The sequence below is a fragment of the Oryx dammah genome, unplaced genomic scaffold (assembly GCF_014754425.2).
Source record: "Oryx dammah isolate SB20612 unplaced genomic scaffold, SCBI_Odam_1.1 HiC_scaffold_2, whole genome shotgun sequence".
Taxonomy (NCBI): domain Eukaryota; kingdom Metazoa; phylum Chordata; class Mammalia; order Artiodactyla; family Bovidae; genus Oryx; species Oryx dammah.
The window spans coordinates 26,794,809-26,815,483 of record NW_024070186.1 but is presented as its reverse complement, the minus strand read 5'-3'; the positions used below and the strand labels follow the sequence as shown (position 1 = coordinate 26,815,483).

Below are 20,675 nucleotides of genomic sequence, written 5' to 3'. Positions count from 1 at the left end.
TGATGTTACTTATTTCCATTGCATTAAATCTCTTCTATATGCTAACAATGCTCATTATATATCTCCATTCCAGATCTCTCCTCTGAGCTGGCTACAGTAATACAAATCTCACTGCCCTTCATCTTTGAGGGGTGTGCTAGATCCTAGGGGATATAGCAGTACATGATCCCTGCCTTCAGAGCTTGTTAGAGGATATAAATAGTATGTGAAGTGGAAAGCATGACTGGGAGACGACTTGATCTATTGCACATTTTGTATTGCTGTCAGGGAAAGACTACAGTCATGGGATTATGTATCAACAGAAAAATAGGCAAAAGAAATGAAAAAGGTAATTCTTGAGAAAGGACACCTGAATGGTCAATAAACACGTAAGACACCCAATTATTGATCAGAGAAAATTAAAATGATGTACCATTTTTAAAAAAGATTGGCATAATTCTGAGATCCTGATTGTATCAAATTTTGAAGATCTGAGATTCTGGGTTTTTTTTTTTTTCTTTTTTCTTTTCCTTTTTAATTGGAGTATAGTTGCTTTACATTGCTGGGTCAGTTTCTGCTGTACAGCCAGCCAAGTGAATCAGCCATACATATATCCCCACTGTTTTTGGATTTCTTTCCCATTTAGGTCACCATAGGGCATTGAGTAGAGTTCCATGCACTATACAGTAGGGTCTCATTAGTTATCTATTTTATAAATAGTAGTGTGTATATGTCAGTCCCGATCTCCCAATTCCTGAGATTCTTATTTCTGGCAAGCTCCTAGGTGATGTTATTGCTGCTGGTCCAGGGACACAGTTTAAATAGCTAAGTCCAAGAGAAACTCAAGCATATCCTCAAGGGACATACACAGAGACACAAAGATGTTTGTTAGAGCTCTGATGGTATTGTGATCATTTGAAAACTACTGAGGCAAGTGGATGGCAAATTCATATGGCTGAATGCAAGGGTTAAAAGGAACTGAAGTTACATGTACCACCCCAGATCTGTCTTAAAATCAGTACTGAATGGGAAAAAAGCAAGTTGCAGGAAGAATCTATAGAATCTAACATTAAAAATTTTAAGTAATACTGAATATTTTTAGGGCTGTACACCTATACAGATAAAGAATACAGACTTGCATGGAAATAATCAAGTTCATGATAATGATTACTTGGGCAAGGGAGAAGTATAGGTATAACAAGGGCATGTGGCTCTTCAGTTGTATTTCAATGCTTTAATTACTAAACTAGATGATAGATGCACCCGCAAAATAACACAAGGGTTTGTCATATTTCTGTTTTTTTGTACATCTAAACTATCTCGTTAAATGAAACAACTTTATTTGTTGGGATGGAGAAATTGAGGCTCAAGAACTTAAAAATAGAAGATATAAACTATTTCATAAATAATTTGTATTCTGATTGCATGTTGAAATTAAATTTTGTATACCAGTTAGATAAAATATAGTATTAAAACAAAAGGAGAACTTAACCTTTTGTGCTGAAGTTCAAACACAGGCTGTACCCCTTCCTCATTAACATGCTGCTTTAAATTTGCAAAACTAACCAAAAAACACAAGTTCACCAAGTCAAAGGCAAACTACATTCACAAGGTTTGATCTTCAAAAGACTCAATCAGAGTTTAAAACAAAGTGACTAAAATAACTGGTTTACTTATGGACATGGCACAAAACATTTTTTGTACCAGATAAAATATGGCCATTAAAAGACTCCCTTTATTCAAGGGAACTGAAAACCACCACACCCGAACACTTGAAAGCAAATGCAAGATGAGTTTAATAAGCCTCAGAATCGTCTCTCTTAGTTCATCTCCTGGTCTTTCAGTGGCAGTGAAGGAAAGTGTGGGGTGGCATGGGAAAAGCAGGAGGATGGTTTTTGTAAAGCTGGTGTGCTGATCTGCCAGTCATAAGGCTTCAAATAAAACAAATGTCAGAGTCGGGAATGCATGAACCAGGCAGGCCACCTTCCCTCACTGTTCTCACAGTTTCTCTGCCTTATGTTAGAGCATAAATGGTTGTACCTCTGTTCCACCACACATCTCTTAGAAATAAGTGAGTGGCAGGGAGAGAGTAGTAAAGCTAATGGTGCTGAGCATTCGAAAAACCTGGGCTTAAACCCTGACTGTGCTAGTACAAAACAGCTCACTAAACTTGAGAAAATGTCTCTAGGCCAGTGCTGTTCAGTTGAACTTGGTGTGATGATCGAAATGTTCTGTTTGTCCAGCATGGTAGCTGGTAGCCTTGTGTGACTGCTGAGGACCTGAAATGTGGTCAGTGTGATAGAGGAATTGAGTTTTTGATTGTATTTCAATTATTTAACTTGAATAGTTACATGACTAATGGCTACTGTAGTAGACAGAACAAGTCTAGAAAATGGAGTATTCTCCCTCTCATGGAGGATCCCCTTGTGATAATAGACATGAAATACCCTAGTAAAAGGCTCTACTATTAAACTGCCCTGCCTTGAAAGTACTTCAGAGATGAGTAGACTGTGTGAGTCTGCCTTGGGTTGGCCTTCTTGTTTCACAAAATGCTAACACTGGTGCTACCTCCACACAGGCTTTCAACTCTGACTTTTTAAACACTGCCTGATGATGCAACTGATGCTGTCTGCTGTAAAGAAGCTTTGCTTCTTCCTCTTTTTGTTGTTTTTTTTTTTTTGGCCTCGTTGTGATGAAACAAAAACGATTACATTTTCAGAAACCTAAAAGACCCTGAAGCTGGGAAAGATTGAGGGCAGGAGGAGAAGGGCATGACAGAGGATGAGATGATTGGATGGCATCACTGACTTGATGGACATGGGTTTGGGTGGACTCCAGGAGTTGGTGATGGACAGGGAGGCCTGGCGTGCTGCAGTTTATGGGGTCGCAAAGACTCAGACACGACTGAGCAACTGAACTGAACTAGATTCTTAATTAAATTTTTATGTGACTCTATTTGACATTTCCTTAAGTTTCTGGAAATTTCTCATTTTCTCCAATTAAGTTAATATCATTGAACAACTGCTTTAAACTAGACAGTCTATCTGCACAGGTTAAAAATATAGAAAGAGGATTTCCCTGGTAGTCCAATGGTTAAGAATATACTTGCCAAGGCAGGGGACATGGATTTGATCCCTGGTCCGGGAAGATCCCGCATGCCATGGAGCAACAAAGCCCGAGCAGCGCAACTACTGAGCCTGATCTCGGAGGGAGAGCAGTGAATGGTCCTGAGGAGAGATCTTATTTCCCTGCCCAGGAATTAAACCCGAATAGCCTGAAAGAAGACCAAGAGTCTACCCATTAGACCAACAGGGACTCGGGGCTAGAAGCAAAATGACCCTGGTTTTTGCCCCTATTTGAATGCAAGAATGTTTCAAGGAGGCAAAAACTGTAAAAACAGGTACAAAGTTTATTATTAGAGGCACAGCGCAATGTATGGGAGAGCACACAGGAAACCAGTTTGTTTATCCAACTCAGAAGCAGGGCAGAGATACACACCCAAGAGAAAGGATATGTGCAGCCTCTCTACCAGGGAGTACAGTGCATCAGACACTAGGCAGAGACACACCCAGAGGGGAGTGTGGGCATCCTGAGTGAGGAGGAGTGCAGTATGTCAGACACTAGGCAGAGACACACCCAGAGGGGAGTGTGGGCATCCTGAGTGAGGAGGAGCAGCACAGTACTGAGGTGATGTCATTCACTTATTAGGACAGTCCTTCTGGGTCTTTGCTTGCTGCTGCTGCTGCTGCTAAGTCGCTTCCGTCATGTCCGACGGTGCAACCCCATAGACGGCAGCCCATGAGGCTCCCCCGTCCCTGGGATTCTCCAGGCAAGAACACTGGAGTGGGTTGCCATTTCCTTCTCCAATGCGTGTAAGTGAAGTCGCTCAGTTGCATCCGACTCTTAGCGACCCCATGGACTGCGGCCCACCAGGCTCCTCCATCCATGGGATTTTCCAGGCAAGAGTGGTGGAGTGGGGTGCCATTGCCTTTTTCCACACCTGAGTGGTCCATAGATCCTTCCCCAAGATATTTGCACAACTTTTTGCTAAGATGGATCCCACTGTAGAAGCCTATGGCTGCATATCTACACTGATTACGGAGTGGGGTCCCCTCACTTTTCGACTCCCAAGAAGACTTCCTGTGCATGTAGAGACAGGGAAGTCTTCCTTGACCTTAGGAGTGGGCACCTTATATCTTTGCTTTAGCAGAACTGAGCTTCTACCACTAGCTTTGTCCTTGGAGTATCTGGGTGAGAACAAAGGCTCAGTTTCACTCCACTTGACAAACACCACGTGTCTGGCCCAGAGACCCACTGTCTCCTGCCTCAAATCCTTTCTTGAGTCTGTGCTCCACGAGAGAAGCCACTGCAGTGAAAGGCCTGTGCACTGCAGTGAAGAGTTGCGCCTCCTCATCACAACTAGAAAAAGCCCACACACAGCAATGAAGACACAGTGCGGCCAAGAAATAAAAACAACAAAAAAAGTTTAAAGCGAATGCGTTGGTCAGAAATACATTTTTAAAAATATATACAAAGACATCCATTTCAAGAAAGACAAATCAAGCAGCACCGATGTTACTTTATAGTGTTTATTATAGTAAAAGTTGCTCCTATGAAACATTAGTGATGTTTTGGTCCATATCTTATTTTCCATTTGACTCTAAAACATTTTACATTATTTACAAAATAAATTGCAATTTTCATGATACATTTTTTTTTTCCTGATGCTTAAAACACTAGTTTCAAGTAACTAAAAAAACAGGATGACTAGATGTACTGAAAAGTACATGCTGAACATATTTAATTACCACAGTAATTTAAAAGTCCTGATCTTTACTTCTTAAGATTAAAATTCATTAATATGAAGTCATTCAACAGTCTCTGGGATTTCTCTGTTATCCACAATGAGACTATGAATAATCCCTTCTTTCCGCTTGCCGCTACTGACAGCCTTTATGTAACAGTCATGATTCCCAATATTGAAGTGAGTTTCAGTCCCATCATCTACAAACTCACCCTAGGCAAACAAAAGAAGGAGGAATTAGTGTTTCAGAAACATTTATCTTTGTCCAGAGCATTAACATCACTGAGAAAGGGAGGCATGATGAAGTACATGTTAGCTCAATGGTAAGCTTTGCAAAATTAAAATTAGAAGCTTATTTTTAGGTGTTTTAAGGTCTCAGTCATAAATTGAAACTCTTTTATTTGTACCACTATAGTCTTTAAGAATCTTGTTTCAGAGGAAAAAAAAGTATATCTCATGGCTATGTGTCTATAACATATACTATGCAGATAATATAGACTTTTTAAAAGTAAAAATAATAGGAAATTTGTGATTCCTTCTATACAAAGAATGGGTTACATGCATTGCTTTATGGCATCCTCACAATAACCTGATTGGAGTATAATTATTATCCACATTTTATACTTGAGGAAACAGGCACACAGTCATTAAATAACTTGCTTAAGACCCCAGTCAGTAAGGGATGGAGTGTTCTTCGCTGCTCTAAAAATCAGATTCCTCAGGCTATAGGTGGCTTACAATAAATACATAATGTAAATAACATAAAACCTAACACTACTGTAAGAAGAGGTGGCAAGAATACACAGAAGAACTATACAAAAAGATCTTCGTGACCCAGATAACCACGATGGTGTCATCACTCACCTAGACCTAGACATCCTGGAACGTGAAGTCTAGTGGGCCTTACGAAGAATCAGTACAAACAAAGCTAGTGGAGGTGATGGATTTCCAGTTGAGCTACAAGATGATGCTGTGAAAGTGCTGCACTCAATATGCCAGCAAATTTGGAAAACTCAGCAGTGGCCACAGCACTGGAAAAGGTCAGTTTTCATTCCAATCCCAAAGAAAGGCAATGCCAAAGAATGTTCAAACTACCACACAAATTTCTCTCATCTAGCATGCTAGCAAAGTAATGCTCAAAATTTTCCAAGTCAGGCTTCAACAGTATGTGAACCATGAACTTCCAGATGTTCAAGGTGGATTTAGAAAAGCCAGAGGAACAAGAGATCAAATTGCCAAAATCCACTGGATCATTGAAAAAGCAAGAGTTCCAGAAAAACATCTGCTTTACTGATTACGCCAAAGCCTTTGACTGTGTGGATCACAACAAACTGTGGAAAATTCTGAAAGAGATGGGAATACCAGACCACCTGACCTGCCTCCTAAGAAATCTGTATGCAGGTCAAGAAGCAACAGTTAGAACTGGACATAGAACAACAGACTGGTTCCAAATAGGGAAAGCAGTATGTCAAGGCTGTATATTGTCACCCTGCTTATTTAACACATGTGCAGGGTACGTCACGTGAAATGCTGGGCTAGATGAAGCACAAGCTGAAATCAAGATTGCTGGGAGAAATATCAATAACCTCAGATATGCAGATGATACCACACTTATGACAGAAAGTGAAGACCTAAAGAGCCTCTTGATGAAAGTGAAAGAGGAGTATGAAAAAGTTGGCTTAAAACTCAACATTCAGAAAAGTAAGATCATGGCATCCGGTTCCATCACTTCATGGGAAATAGATGGGAAAACAATGGAAACAGTGACAAACTTTATTTTCTTGGGTTCCAAAATAATCACTGCAGATGGTGACTGAAGCCATGAAATTAAAAGACACTTGCTCCTTGGAAGAAAAGCTATGACCAACCTAGACAACATATTAAAAAGCCGAAACATTACTTTGCCAATAAAGGTCCATCTAGTCAAAGCTATGGTTTTTCCAGTAGTCACGTATGGATGTGAGAGTTGGACTAGAAACAAAGCTGAGTGCTGAAGAATTGATGCTTTTGAACTGTGATGTTGGAGAAGACTCTTGAGAGTCCCTTGGATTGCAAGGAGATCAAAGCAGTCAATCCTAAAGGAGATCAGTCCTGAATATTCATTGGCAGGACTGGTGCTGAAGCTGAAACTCCAATACTTTGGCCACCTGATGCAAAGAACTGAGTCATTCATTGGAAAAGACCTTCATGTTGAGAAAGATTGAAAGCAGGAGGAGAAGGGGGATGACAGAGGATGAGATAGTTGGATGGCATCACCGACTCGATGGACATGAGTGAGTAAGCGCCGGGAGTTGGTGATGGACAGGGAAGCCTGGCGTGCTGCAGTGCATGGGGTCACAAAAAGTTGGACACAACAGAGCAACTGAACTGAACTGAGTCTAGACTTGCTGTATATGGTACAACAGCCCCTGGCCACAGTTGGCAATCGAGCATGGAATGTGGTGTGTCTGAAATGAGATACTCTATTAACAGGGAAAATATACACTGGATTTGGAAGACTTAGTATGAAACAAAGAATAGTTAAAAAAAAACTCACTGGAAACTATATATTTATTACATTTTAAATAATAATATTTTCAATACAGTGACCTAAATTTTTATTAAGATGAACTTCACCATAAGACTTTCAAAATGTGGTTATTAGAAAAGTTATATATGAAGCTCGTATCTGTGGCTCATACTATATTTTTGTTGAACAGCACTGATTTAGAGTAAAAAGATAGGGGCCAAGTAGCACAGAAAAGGAAGAGCATGAGGCTTAGAGGATAAAAATGAATTATGCCAAGAAGCAAAAGAAGCACTATCAGATGTACAACTTGGCTATGAGCTTCCTGGCAGCCAAAGCAGACAGAGCAAGGCTCCATTGCTAACATTATCTAACCAAAGAAAGCACAGGAGGCAACAGAGAGGGAAGCTTTTTCTTTTTCTCTGGGGATAATCTGGCTAACACGGATGTATAATGACCACCACAAGGACTGGAGGTGGGGTGCTGATCCTGGAGTCCGGTGTATTCTTTTAGCCCTTTTAACATTGAGCTTTGAAAAAAGCCTTTAAGGCATACTTCTGTCAAAATCAATTTAGAGAGGAGAGCAAGGGTTGAGTGACACAGTCCTTGTAAGCTGCTTCTTGCAATTTGACAGATACATAATCTGGTCATGATGCTTTGAGATGAAAAGGAAATGGAGAAAAAAAGCTGCAGCTCCCAGGCAGTGAGAGCAGGTGTGCATAGTGCTGGGGAAAGCTGCCTGACACAGAGCTGCCAAAACTACCGTGCCAACTAGGCTGCAGTTACAAGGAGACGACTGGGTGAGAGAGAGGTATTGTCCAAACACTTGTGGCTTCTTGTCAGTTAGGAACAAAGACATTGTGGATGGATATGTGGATGGATATCATTTCAACTTCTTGCTTATTTACAACCACATTCTTGAAACAATGCTACTTTTGCACGGGAGAATTCCTGGAGGGTTGAAGGGAATGTGACCCCAAACTGCTGACTCTCCATTTAGAAATTTCCATGGTAGGACAGAAAGAACAGAAAGGACCACCAGATATGGCATCAGGCACACAGCAGGTCCAATCCATGTTAGTGGTAACTGAATCTGGTCCAAAACAGGCCCTAAAATACTGAAGAGCTCACTAAGCCTCTCTGCATAAAAGTCTCAATGGGTAGATAGAACCCAGAGGGTGGCTTAAACGCTGACATTCAATTTTGAGTGAACCCTGGTTGCATTTCCCTTCAAGAATTAATATCAGGATTAAGAAACAGAAACACATTAATCTTCGTAACTTTTGATTTCTGGCTTGTGCACTTCCTTAGAAGCAGTTGCAAGGCCCAGCAGATTCTAGCTTGTCTACTGAATAAATTCATTCCAGGCCTTCCCTCCAAGGACATCTCCTCACCCTCCCAGACCTACAACAGATAAAGAAGGTAATAGCAGCAACCACAATGGGTAGCTAGCTATAGTATGCCTGGCAAAGAGAGCTTTTCATCATCTCTAGCTCTGGTGTCACAACTGAAGTCAGCATGAAAGGGGACACCCAGGATGGTACGCCCTACTTGCCAGCTGATCCCATAACATGTGGATATTTCCCCCCAGTGATTCCAGTTCCTAGGCCCACACTCCCTGTGTCCAGGACCATCTCCTCTGCTTCACTTCCTCCTTGTGCTGTGCACACAACGATTATATCCTACCTACTTGAAATTCACTTCTATACTCATCCCACCACAGCCATAACAGTGCAAGGCAGCAGAAGTCCAACACACTAGGGTCTTCTCGGCTACAACGAGCTGGGCAGCCTCTCAGCACTGCTAGTCTACAAATTCCACTTGTCTTCTGGGGTTTGTGACAGTGCCCTTTTTTGTTTGCCTTTGTATCATCTGACACCACGTGCTTCGTTTCTTTTTCACAACCTTTACTTTTAGAAAGTATCATCTGTTTTGAGTGTATGATGTAAAGCCTTCCTATTCAGAGTGTGACCATGGGCCAGCAACTTGGGCATCATCTGAGGACATGTTAGAACATGCATTTTAACAAGATCTGAGATGATTCTGTGCATGCAAATTTGACAAACAGTAGTATAAAGCGCCACTTAAACCAGGATAAACACAGGAGGATGCAACCTTTGGGGAGGAATTTTTAAAAAGTGGGATAGATCTTTTTAGGATAGACGATGGTCCAGGAGAGGACAAGCAGGGTCCGAGGCTGGTGCCAAATAACAAGATGAATTGTTTCCAAACTCTCACTACCCCAGGCTTCAGATTCTGGAGTCAGGATTACTTCATCTCTTTTTTGTTTTTAACCAAAAGGACCTTCATTAATTATAAAAATCTGCACAGTTAGGAAACACAGCAACGTTTCACTGGTCACTCACGCCCATGGTGACAGTAATCAAACGATCAACTTACCGCTGTCTCCATTTTTTTACCATTGCACCATACATCCAGAGTGTCTTTCTCTGTAAAGGTAACCCGATTACAACAAATTATAACTGGCGATTTAAAGATAAAGTTAACTCTTTATTATTTTAAGGAAAGTTTGATACACTGGATTTTGAAAACTCCATGGGTTTTGAAATTCTTCCAAATTTGAAGAAATTTTGTTTTTTTGTTCACAGACAAAATGAAACCACTCTTTTAAGACAAAATCATGACATAATATATACTGATGAAGATTTGTTACAGAAAATCTATAAAGGAGGATGCAGACAAATGAATGGAACAAGAGAACTTTCCATATGAGAATGTCCTTTTTTAAAATATCATCTGAAGTGTCTTAATTAAATTTCTAAGGTCTGGTATTGAATCAAAGAAGGGTTTACCCACTCCCAGGATTACAAAATGTTTCCATTTAGGATATCAATATATTTTAGCAAATTAAAGAGTGTGCTTTTTAAAAACCTGCATATTTCAAATAATATAATATTTGACCTTATCCCTTTAATTTTTCATTTTTATTTTTTGGATTGTAGCCAATATTGCTTTCCTTTTTCAGGTTCTCTTAGCTTATAGATTATTACAAAATACTGAATAGAGTTCCTTGATCTATATAATAGGTTCTTGTTGGTTATGTATTTTATATATGCAGTGTGCCTCTGTTAATCCCAAACTCCTAATTTATCCTTCCCCATATTTTCTTTAACATCAAGAGACTGGTTGATTCTCCCTGCCTCTCATAGTGACCCACCTGGACAAAGGCAAAAAGAGACCACAAAACAGGCTGCATAGCATACATACAGACAGATAGCAATTTAGCCTTAAATTTCATACTGCTGCTGCTGCTAAGTCGCTTTAGTTGTGTCCAACTCTGTGCGACCCTAGAGACGGCAGCCCACCAGGCTCCACCATCCCTGGGATTCTCCAGGCAAGAATACTGGAGTGGGGTGCCATTGCCCTCTCCGTAAATTTCATACTGAAGAGTACAATAGAATCATCATAAAAAATATAGTATTTGATGGGCTGTGCTGAGTACAGTGCCGACACTATAGGGCAAAATGTTGCCATGATACACTTGGACATCAGCTAAGTGGCCACAGTTCACTCCAGGGAAAGTGAAAGTGAAAGTCAGTCATGTCCAACTCTTTGTGACCCCATGGACTATACCATGGAATTCTCTAGGCCAGAATACTGGCATGAGTAGCCTTTCCCTTCTCCAGGGGGTCTTCCCAACCCAGGGATTGAACCCAGGTCTCCTGCATTGCTGGCAGATTCTTTACCAGCTGAGCCACAGGGGAAGCCCAAGAATGCTGGAGTGGTAGCCTATCCCTTCTCCAGCGGATCTTCCTGACCCAGGAATCAAACCAGGGTCTCCTGCATCACAGGTGGGTTCTTTACCAACTGAGCTATATGTGTGCCATGTGCACAGACAGACACACGTGCATTTTGGGGAGGACTCCCAGAAGCACTTGTGAATGTCAGGGTCCCCAGGAGTGTCAGGAGAGAAGACTACGGTCATCAAGCAGCCAGAAGACAAGCTTTGGATGTTATGACAAAGACTAGAGAGAAGCAGGACCTGTGTGTTTATATGGAGTCTGGGAGTCAAAGGCTGCCTGGGGGTCAAGGATGAGGTGCCATCTGACAAGCCATCTACTCCAGGAACAGAGTCTTTTCTCCCTGCACCTCAAGACAGAAGCCTCACTTGGAGAGTGGAGAAAGGACTTTGAGCTGGGCTAGAGGCACGGAGTGAAAGGCAGAGGGCCCAGGAGATATGGGAGTGGCCACCCAATGGCAGCCTGGCATAGTATATAACAGCTGTATGTTCTGACAATGTAGATACAGTACAGTTGGAAAATGATATGCAAAAAGTTGTTTTAAATTGTGGGCAAGCATACTTGCTAAGTCGCTTCAGTCGTGTTTGACTCTTAGTGACCCTGTGGACTGTAGCCTGCCAGGCTTCTCTGTCCATGGGATTCTCCAGGCAAGAATATTGGAGCAGGATGTCATGCCCTCCTGCAGGAGATCTTACCAACCCAGGGATCAAACCTGTGTCTCTGGTGGCTTCTGCATTGCAGGCAGATTCTTTACTACTGAGCCACCAAGGAAGACAAATTTGGGGCAGTCACTATTAATGGTGGAAGAGTATTTCTGTTGTTAACTGAGATTAGTATGTACATAATTATGGCACAAAGGAAATAAGTAATATATTCTATTTGCATCATCCTCTGTGTCCCTGAGAAGGATTCTCAGTGTGGAAGAATGAACATAAAGATATTAGAGGAGATTAAATAAAAAAACTGGTATCCCAGAATTTGAATTATAAGCATCAGTATGAACTCATAAGCTATTTTATTTTTTTTATAAAGTCTCTCCTTCTCTTCCCCGTTCCTCCTGATATCTATCTACCTATACATGTACACCGTTCCCTTGACTCGGGAGCTGATCTAAAGCACCATATTGGCCCAAAATTGGACAATTTGAGCATCAGTGAGGATAATAATTGCAGTGTGCTGAAACACCACAATTTGTTTAAATCCACAAGTAATTTGGGAAGCCCAATGATTAAAAACAAACAAACAAACTTAAATGATCACCTTTAGGAAAGAAAAAGGAGTCAATTTAATATCTTGAAAACTGGTAGTTAAGGGAAAACAAGCTGTGATCCTACATTTGTTATACAAAATGTACCTCTGTGTAACTAAACAGTAGACAACAGGAAGTTTCTCACTGTACACAGGAAGTTTCTCACTGTATGAGCACTCCAGCTAACAAACAAGAAATGATGGAATCAGAATATATCCTTCTGCCAATGAATTAATGAATTCATCTGCCAATGAATTAATGGATATAGACACTTAGGTATTAGTGATGCCAATATCAAAAAATTAGACAAAGCAAAACCATGTGCCTCTTGATAGAATAAATATAAAGTGGTCTTACCTGAAAAATAAAAAAAACTTAAATTTGATCAATTCTTCAAATACCAACTTGCAGGAAATACTAATAGAAAAATATCACAGGAATGGAATCCACAAAATTCAGACCATATCCTATCCTTTTCAAGAAAAATCTGACCCAATTTCTTTAATAAATAAACCATACAGGAGGTTTTTCTTGTTTGTTTCTTTTTTCCAACCATATGCATTTATTACTTGATAAGTATTTTTCATTCTTAAAAATTTTTGTAGCATTCAATTAAACTACACTCTCTTAAAAGACACAGACAAAGTCTCTTCATTTATGTATCCTCAAGGCCTGGTACATAAGCTGCCATTTATGAGGTTCTCAGTATTATCTAAATCAATCAATAAATCAATGAGATGATCTACATAATCTTGGATTCCCTGGTAACTCTTAACTTAGTGATAGGAGGCTAGTTCACATGGTAAAGAAGCCACCTAAAATGCACGAGACCTGCGTTCAATCCCTGGATTGGGAAGATCCTCTGGAGAAGGGAATGGCAACCCATTCCAGGATTCTTGCCTGGAGAATTCCATGGACAGAGAAGGCTGGTAGGTTTGCAAAATAGTTGGACACCACTGAGTGACTAACACTTTCACCTTCAGTGATATGAGAAGCAGAACATACTAGGAGTAACCAGTAATGAACAAAGGTAGCAAATACTTGTCTTTCAAGTTTTGTAGGCCCAACAGAAATCAAGAACACAGATGGCAATCTGTAACAGGAGAACTTAGCTTAAGGATCAATGGCTTACTTTTTATTTTTTAATCTACTTTACCTGGACTTTGATTATTTTGATCTGCTGTAGTCCTAAACCTAGAGAAAAATTCCCTTCTTTCTGATAAACCTTAAATTTCCAACTGCCTTTAGGCACTCTTTTGAAGAGAAATATCAAATAATGACAAATTAAATGTTTACATCAATATTACTTTTTTAAAACCCAAGTTTATAATTTTCAAATCTACCACTATAAAATCTGGCTTTCACATTTTCCATATAAATCGGTCAAATTAACAAATTCTTCATTCCCAGAGGACACATGAGAAACACACCTGCATGTAACACTCTCCTATTCAAAGCTCCCATAAAAGGTCTGGAGAGCTAGAGGAACTACAGTAAACAGCTGTCATAAAAAGCCAATAAATTCTGCAGAAATGGCTTTCACTTACCTAACACAACTCTAAAGTCCTCACTATCCAAATGTAATACCCAAGTATTGGTGGTTTTTGATCTGTTCTCCATATACTTCTTGAGACTTTTCCCATTAATTTCCAGAGTATATTCATAAGCAAAACCACTGACAGCATCAATATTGATGGTTGCTTTTGTCTTTGCAGCTCCAACACAGAAGGTTTCCTTGCCAACCAATTTGAACATCCATTCTTTTCTTATCACTTCCTAAGTAAAAAATACAAAAGTTAAAAACATATAAATGGGAGAAAATTTAATGCTTAACTTTGGAAATAATATAATTAAAGGGAATAAATGGTAATGCTATTTAGATGTGATTTTATTACTTCATGATACAAAGATTTTAGAAAATAAAGGCATTTTAAAGTTAAATATTAGATGTTATAGTCTATGAATTCCACAACTATTATTAGTCTGCTTTGTATGGCAAAATAATACAAGCCAACATATATATAACCACTGTAAGGGAAAAGCATTAAATTCACATAGGATGAATATACATTAGCAAAATCAAACTTCTCTGTACACTATATTTCACAAAATAACATTTTTTCCTACCTTCCCATCTACATATACCACTCGTTTGCCTGATGTGGTCCCATGTTCAAATTCAATTTTATGGATTCCATCACTTAAAGCAACTTCCCAAACAGCTACAAGATCTGTCATTTTTTCCAGGCTGTAAGGAGGGCTAAGGGAATAAAATTAAGCAATTATAACAGGCAAAAACAGTAACGGAATAACCAGTTAATCCTTCCAAGATGAAAATATTCAGATCTTAAAAAGCCCTAAAATTACAAAATATTAAAGTGATATAAGCTAAGAAAGCCTACTTACAATCCATGTAACTACTTTCACCCTGTTATGCATTCTTTTAAGATGAAATTACTATCTATGGGTATACAGTCAGATAATTCCAAAGTCACCTTATTAGTAATAGGATTAAGAATCAATCAGTTTATCCAGGACAGTATTCTAAGCTTGGCCACAGAAAGGTCAGTAAAAAGTTTCTTCTCCTCCCTCCTGTCATTTAAAAAGCACAGTATTTAATTTTTGTTTTATCATTTCAGATCCTATCACTCTAAAGCAAGAATTCTTAAAACCTTTTATATTTGAACCAATAACTAGGGATTCATTTTAACAAAAAAGGTTCTAATTTAAAAATACTAAGAGAAAAAAAGTCATGAAAGAAATGTTCTTTAATAGATACAAAAATGTTATGCAAGACAGTAATCTTGTCATTATTACAGGAAATCTTATTAAAAATATAAAGGATTCTGTTTTGTGACGTTTCTGGCACAACTTAAACATGTATTTTATATTAATGTCTTCCTATAAAATATATATTATATATAATGCATATATAACATATAAGTAATATTTTTATACTGATACAGATTTTTAGCTTTGAGGGAAGTAACATTACAACAGTAATGTTCATAGCTAACAGTTATTCAGTACTTACTGTGTGCCAATCACTGTTCTAAGAGCTTTACACACATTAACTCAGAATCCTCACCATGAGGTGGGCACTATTATTCCTCTATTTACAGATGGGGAAACTGAGGCTCAGAGAGGCTAAAGGCTTGTCTAAGATCACAATGACAGTAAGTGGCAGATGGGGTATAATTTTAGGAGTCTGGTCCCAGAGTCTATTCTCTTAACCACATCCTCCTCTTCATTCACTCTAATCTCCTTTGTAGGCTCTAAACCAGAAACAGTAAATAGGTTTTATATCATTTTGGAAGTGACTGCCAAGAATTTTGTGCTGAGAGGGATTTGCAGACCTCACGTCCAGGTTTTATGGGAAAGGATGCCACATTAGTGGTGACCACCTCCATGCCAGGTGCTCACCACCCTTGCTGGAAATCAAAGAGAAGCAAAACTATGCATTCTATAGTATTACAAAATGTGTTCTCCAAAAAAGTAGCCTGGATACTCTCCTGAATGATTAAAGCCCGTCTTTAAAGCTTCATAATCCAGTTTTATCACAATGCAAGACATTTACCTTTCGTCATCTTCAAAGATAGGACTGTCATCTCCAGATGCCATGGTTGGCAAAACAGTCTTTAATCCAATTAGGAGCCAGGAAAGAAAAAAGCAGAAGTGCAGCAAAGAAAGACTGAGAGCAACAAAAATGACACATGCAAAGAGTTTTTCTAACTTTGCAATCCATTTCTTAAAATGCATGCAGTTTCTGATGAAACAGCTTTTACATATAATAGAATTGCAATCTCTAATTGTCAGGGAAATAAGTTAAATCATGCAAACCAGTCAGTCATATTTTTCCCTGTTATGGATTTATAATTTTCTAAAATTAAGAGAATAAACTCTAGTTTATTTCAAGTATCATACCACGTCAGAGTTGCAAGAGACGTAGAGGTCCTCTGGGTCCCTTGCTTCTCAGATTGAGAAGAAGCCCCAAGGGTATGAGGCACTAGGTCAGGGAATACAGAAAACCCCAGGATAAACAGAATGCACCCTCTGGAGGCATCCATGTTACATGGTAGTAACAAATTTAAAATTCAATCTTCATATTAAAATTTAGAAAGCTGTATTATGGTACAAAACATAATTTAAAAAAAAATTTAAAGATAACTTCAAAGAAACGTTCAGTTGCAGGAAGGGGCTAGGGATATACTAGTTTGCTTTCTAAGAGCAAACTTAATTGCTCTTAGAAATTTGCCCACTTACTCAAACCCACTTGATTTACTAGTGCCAATAATGAATTCACAAAAGTTATATGGTTTGCTCAGGTCACCAGAAGAGTCCAAGCCAAATCCAGAGTCCAGAACACCTGTGTAATTATCTGGGCTATAATGCTAAAAATCAGAAGCACATGTAATACTCACATGCATAGGAAACCATCCACATTTGAAGATTTAGGATTAACAATTGTACCCCTGTCAAACCTACTGCATAATAAATTCAACTATTTTTTTGCTTCCAAGACCTACTCTAGTCTAGTTTTTTCCATACAGATATCCAAGGGTGCTCTCTCCTTGTAAAAATGGGAGATTGCCAATCTTTTTTTGTCTGGAAATAACCAAACGTGACAAATCGCTTTTTAAAGATATTAAAGAAGACCTTAGCACCCATAAAAGCAACCCAACAGGCAAAGAAAAGCTAAACACTTTAGAATAAAAACTAAAGATTCAAAATACCTTGTACCTAAAATAAATCCCTGTTTAAAATTAGCACCTTCTGTATTTGTGGATTTTTCTAGTCTTAAAAATACCTCTTAGGATATCTCCTATGAAAGTGAGGGGTATTCTGCAACTATCAAAGCAAAAAGAACACAGCAATAGAGTAAGCTAAATAGCATAATATAACCTAGGGTATGTGTATTTTGTAAATCAGAGAAAAGTTTGGGATATCACTCAGATTTTGCTCTACAACTTTTAGAGACTCTAGAATGTTCACTAATTCAACAAACTTGAAAGAACTGCCCAGTTTTTCACTTTAAGGAATTTCAAATATTACCACACTAAGATAAGGCTTAGTACCCTCTTAATTATATTTCATATAAAGCATAAAAGACAACACAAATTAGAAGAGAGGTCAGAAATCAAGGTCACATAAAATATACTTCTTTCTACTATTAACATTCATTCATACATTCCACATTTATTGAAGAAGTTATCAGTTGAAGGTGTTGAAAATGTTTTGGAAATAGTGGGGATGGCTGTACATCATAAATGAACTTTATGTTCATTTAAGTCACTGAACTGGACATTTTTAAATGGCAATTTTTATGTCATATATTGATCACAACTTTTAAAAATTAATACCATAATACACAAAAAAACCCATTGACTTGTATCCTTTAGATGGGTGAATTGTATGGTATATGAATTATATCTCAACAAAATTATTAAAAAAAAAAAACCCAAGTGTCTTGCCAGTAGCGTTTCTTGGAATATGATTTTGCTTATGACCAAGAGATGATCACAGCTGTCCATGTCCTAGGTTTCTACCTTACTCATTTGAATAATAAATTTACCTGTCACACCAATCTCTAAGCTACTATCATATTCTAAATTCATCTGCCATGCTAGCAGTCATCAGTCACTCATATGCCAGGCACTAAGCTCAGAGTGAGAGACTCTGGAGAGACAAAAGATGATTACAGCACAGCCATGGGACTGTCCTTGGAAAGGGAAGCAGTAAAGAACAACAGGGCGACCCAGGTGGCTCAGAGGTAAAGAATCTGTCTGCCAACGCAGGAGATGGGGATGTGGGGGGGGGTGGGGGGGAATGTGGGTTGGGGTCGGGGCGGGTGAGGTGTTCATAAATCCCGGAGTCAGGAAGATCACCTGGAGAAGGAAATGCAACCCACTCCAGTATTCTTGCCTGGAAAATCCTTGGACAGAGAAGCCTGGCGGGCTAAGTCTCAAAACTGAGTCAGACACGACTTAGGGACTAAAGAACAAAGAACCAGAAAAGGCCCCCAGAGAAAGGATCCTAGCCCTGCCAAATGGGTGGGAAGACCAGGGAAGCCCACCCTTTAAAACCTGAGAGAAAGGAATTCATCCATTGTCATTTTAAACTTATACACACATTTAATTATCAGGACCATGAGATCAAACTGGAAAATGATCATTACAAAGAAAAATTCCCTCTATTTCAGCACACAGGTTTTAAAATGTAAGTAAAAAGGATGGAAAAACAAATTCCATTTATTTTCACTGATAAGGACAATGTCACTTACTTGAACGTTTACAGGTCTTCATGGCAAGTTTCTTGAGGCTCTAGTGACACATCCCTCAGCATAATCATTTAAAATCCCTGTCCTAGCAACTCAACATCCATGTTTCAGAGTAGGACTTTAAAACGTTTCCACTATTTATCTAATCCCAGCTTGAATTTTGCTTTAACTTAGGTTTAATCGTACTGGGAACTGTAATGTTTTATCCAAGCTAAACCTAAGTCAGTTTTAAAAATTACTAAGGTATTCAGTTTCTTTTCAGCAAAGCTCTAGGTAAGGCCAGCTATTGAACAAACTTAACAAAGAGGTGTTGACCGTGTCCGCAGGATCAGCACTGGGACCTTCGGCAAAGTCTGTCAGTTAGCTCTCTGAACCAGGTGTTCCCAAATGTGAGGCACAAAAAACGCGAATAACTTTTCCAAGGAGCATTTTGCAATGAGTACCGCAAGCCTCTCTACACAATCAAAAAACCAGACGAAACAGTGTTCAACGAATCGTTTTTTGTAATAGATAAGAACTGAAAACCACCTGTTTGTTCACCATCGTGAAGATAATCCGTGGAGTGAATCACAGTCCTGTCACTCAGCAAGCGTGGAGCCCTGTCAGGCGCGGAAAACCTGGCACCAAAGCACCCGTTCGCGGCCAATAAAAAGGATGGAAACAAACATCAGCCGCGCGCAGACGCGTGGGATGTATTGGTAAGACAAAGAAGCCAGGCTGCAGCACTTTGTGATCCGGGTTCCGCAAAAATACAGCCGGCTCATTTTTGCAGGGAAAAGGGGACTGGAAGGAAAGACACCTTAATGCGAACCCGGTGCTCCCCGGGAGCGAAGGTTCGGCTCCTGGGCTTCCTTCCCTGTGACGTCTGCTCCACTTTTCCGGCTGCGACAAATAATGAATTTATAGTCGGGCAGAGGCCGGAGCCGCGGGTTCCAGGGCCTGGCCGGGCAGGAGCAAACCGCCGCCAGGCCGGGTCTCTGGGAGACGCCCGGGGCCCCCTACCCGCCTCCCGCGCGGGCCTAGGCCTCGCCGCGGGGTCGCACCGCCGCCAGGACACCGCCCACTGCCCAGCACGCCCGCCGTCGCCGTCGCCGCAGCCCGGAGATGGCGGCCGCTCGCACCGCGGCGGGGGCGCCCGGCGCTGCGCACAGGGCCTTCCGGGCCGGCCGCGCCGCCCCACCTGGGCAGCGAGGCTCACCTGGGCGCCGTGGGCCTCTGGGGGCTCGGGGCCCAGAGACCGGTGGGTTCCGCCGACTGGACCTCCTAGGCCCTTCGCCGAGAACCAGACGCAGCCTCCGCGGAAGCGAGGGCTCCGAGCGCGCCGACTCTTTGTCGCGCTTCAGGTCCCCGAGGTGCCCAGCGCCGCCCGCCGCCCGCCGCCCGCCCCTCCCCCGCGCGGCGACCAACCCCGCCCGCGGTCCGCGCGGCCGGCTTTGCACTCTTACTCCTTCCCGAGACTCCTCCGTAAGAACCAGCTGACAGCGGGCGCTGGCTGGACGCTGGAGTGAACCGAGTGGGCAAAACCAGACCTTGCCTGCTCTGAAGCCACGGGGCAGGTAAAAACGATCATAGCATTGTCTCCTTGAAACTCTGTAAAGCTTCTGATTACTCCTAGAAAGATCAAAACTCGTTAGGATGGGCATGAGGCCCCATGTCTGATGTTGCCCCAGTCTCCCCTGGTTTCGTTTAGATAGATCCTCGAATGCTGTGGAGTCCTTCACCCCAGGGCCTCTGCAGATGCTCTTCCCTTTGCCTGGACGCTCCTCCCTGGCTCTTCCCTTAGTTAACTTCCATTGAGATTGAGATTGTTCGTCAAATGTCATTTCCTAAGAAAAACTATCCTAAGGCTTGCAACACCTGGAATTCTCAGTTCTGTTCAAGTTGTGCAAATATTCGCGTAATCTTTGTTGAATGTACAGCATAATAGGGTTTCCTCGGTGGTTCAGCCGTAAAGAATCCGCCAGCAATGAAGGAGACCTGTGTTGGGAAGATCCCCTGGAGGAAGCACCACAACCCACTCCAGTATTCTTTCCTGGAGAATCCCATGGACAGAGGAGCCTGGCGGGCTACAGCCCATGGGGTCCCAAAGAGTCGGACAC

At 40.7% G+C, this 20,675-nt stretch overlaps 1 protein-coding gene across 5 annotated transcripts in view; it reads right to left on the bottom strand.

The window, feature by feature from the left end:
• Positions 1–20,308, bottom strand: part of FAIM (Fas apoptotic inhibitory molecule) — a 30,438-nt gene extending 10,130 nt beyond the window's left edge. Inside the window, exons 1-6 of one of the 5 annotated variants that reach the window (XM_040233710.1) lie at positions 20,022–20,308; positions 14,427–14,559; positions 13,847–14,075; positions 9,690–9,739; positions 4,802–4,996; positions 4,553–4,738 (exon numbers count right to left, since the gene is read on the bottom strand). In XM_040233710.1, the coding sequence (XP_040089644.1) occupies positions 4,847–4,996; positions 9,690–9,739; positions 13,847–14,075; positions 14,427–14,559; positions 20,022–20,146 (687 nt within the window). In that variant the 5' untranslated portion in view covers positions 20,147–20,308 and the 3' untranslated portion in view covers positions 4,553–4,738; positions 4,802–4,846. Of the gene's footprint in view, positions 1–4,552; positions 4,739–4,801; positions 4,997–9,689; positions 9,740–13,846; positions 14,076–14,426; positions 14,560–15,876; positions 17,006–19,104; positions 19,397–19,774; positions 19,947–20,021 lie in introns of those variants that run through there. The other 4 variants (XM_040233728.1, XM_040233736.1, XM_040233701.1 and 1 more) reach the window with 4 other exon arrangements.
• Between the last annotated feature and the right edge of the window lie 367 nt (positions 20,309–20,675).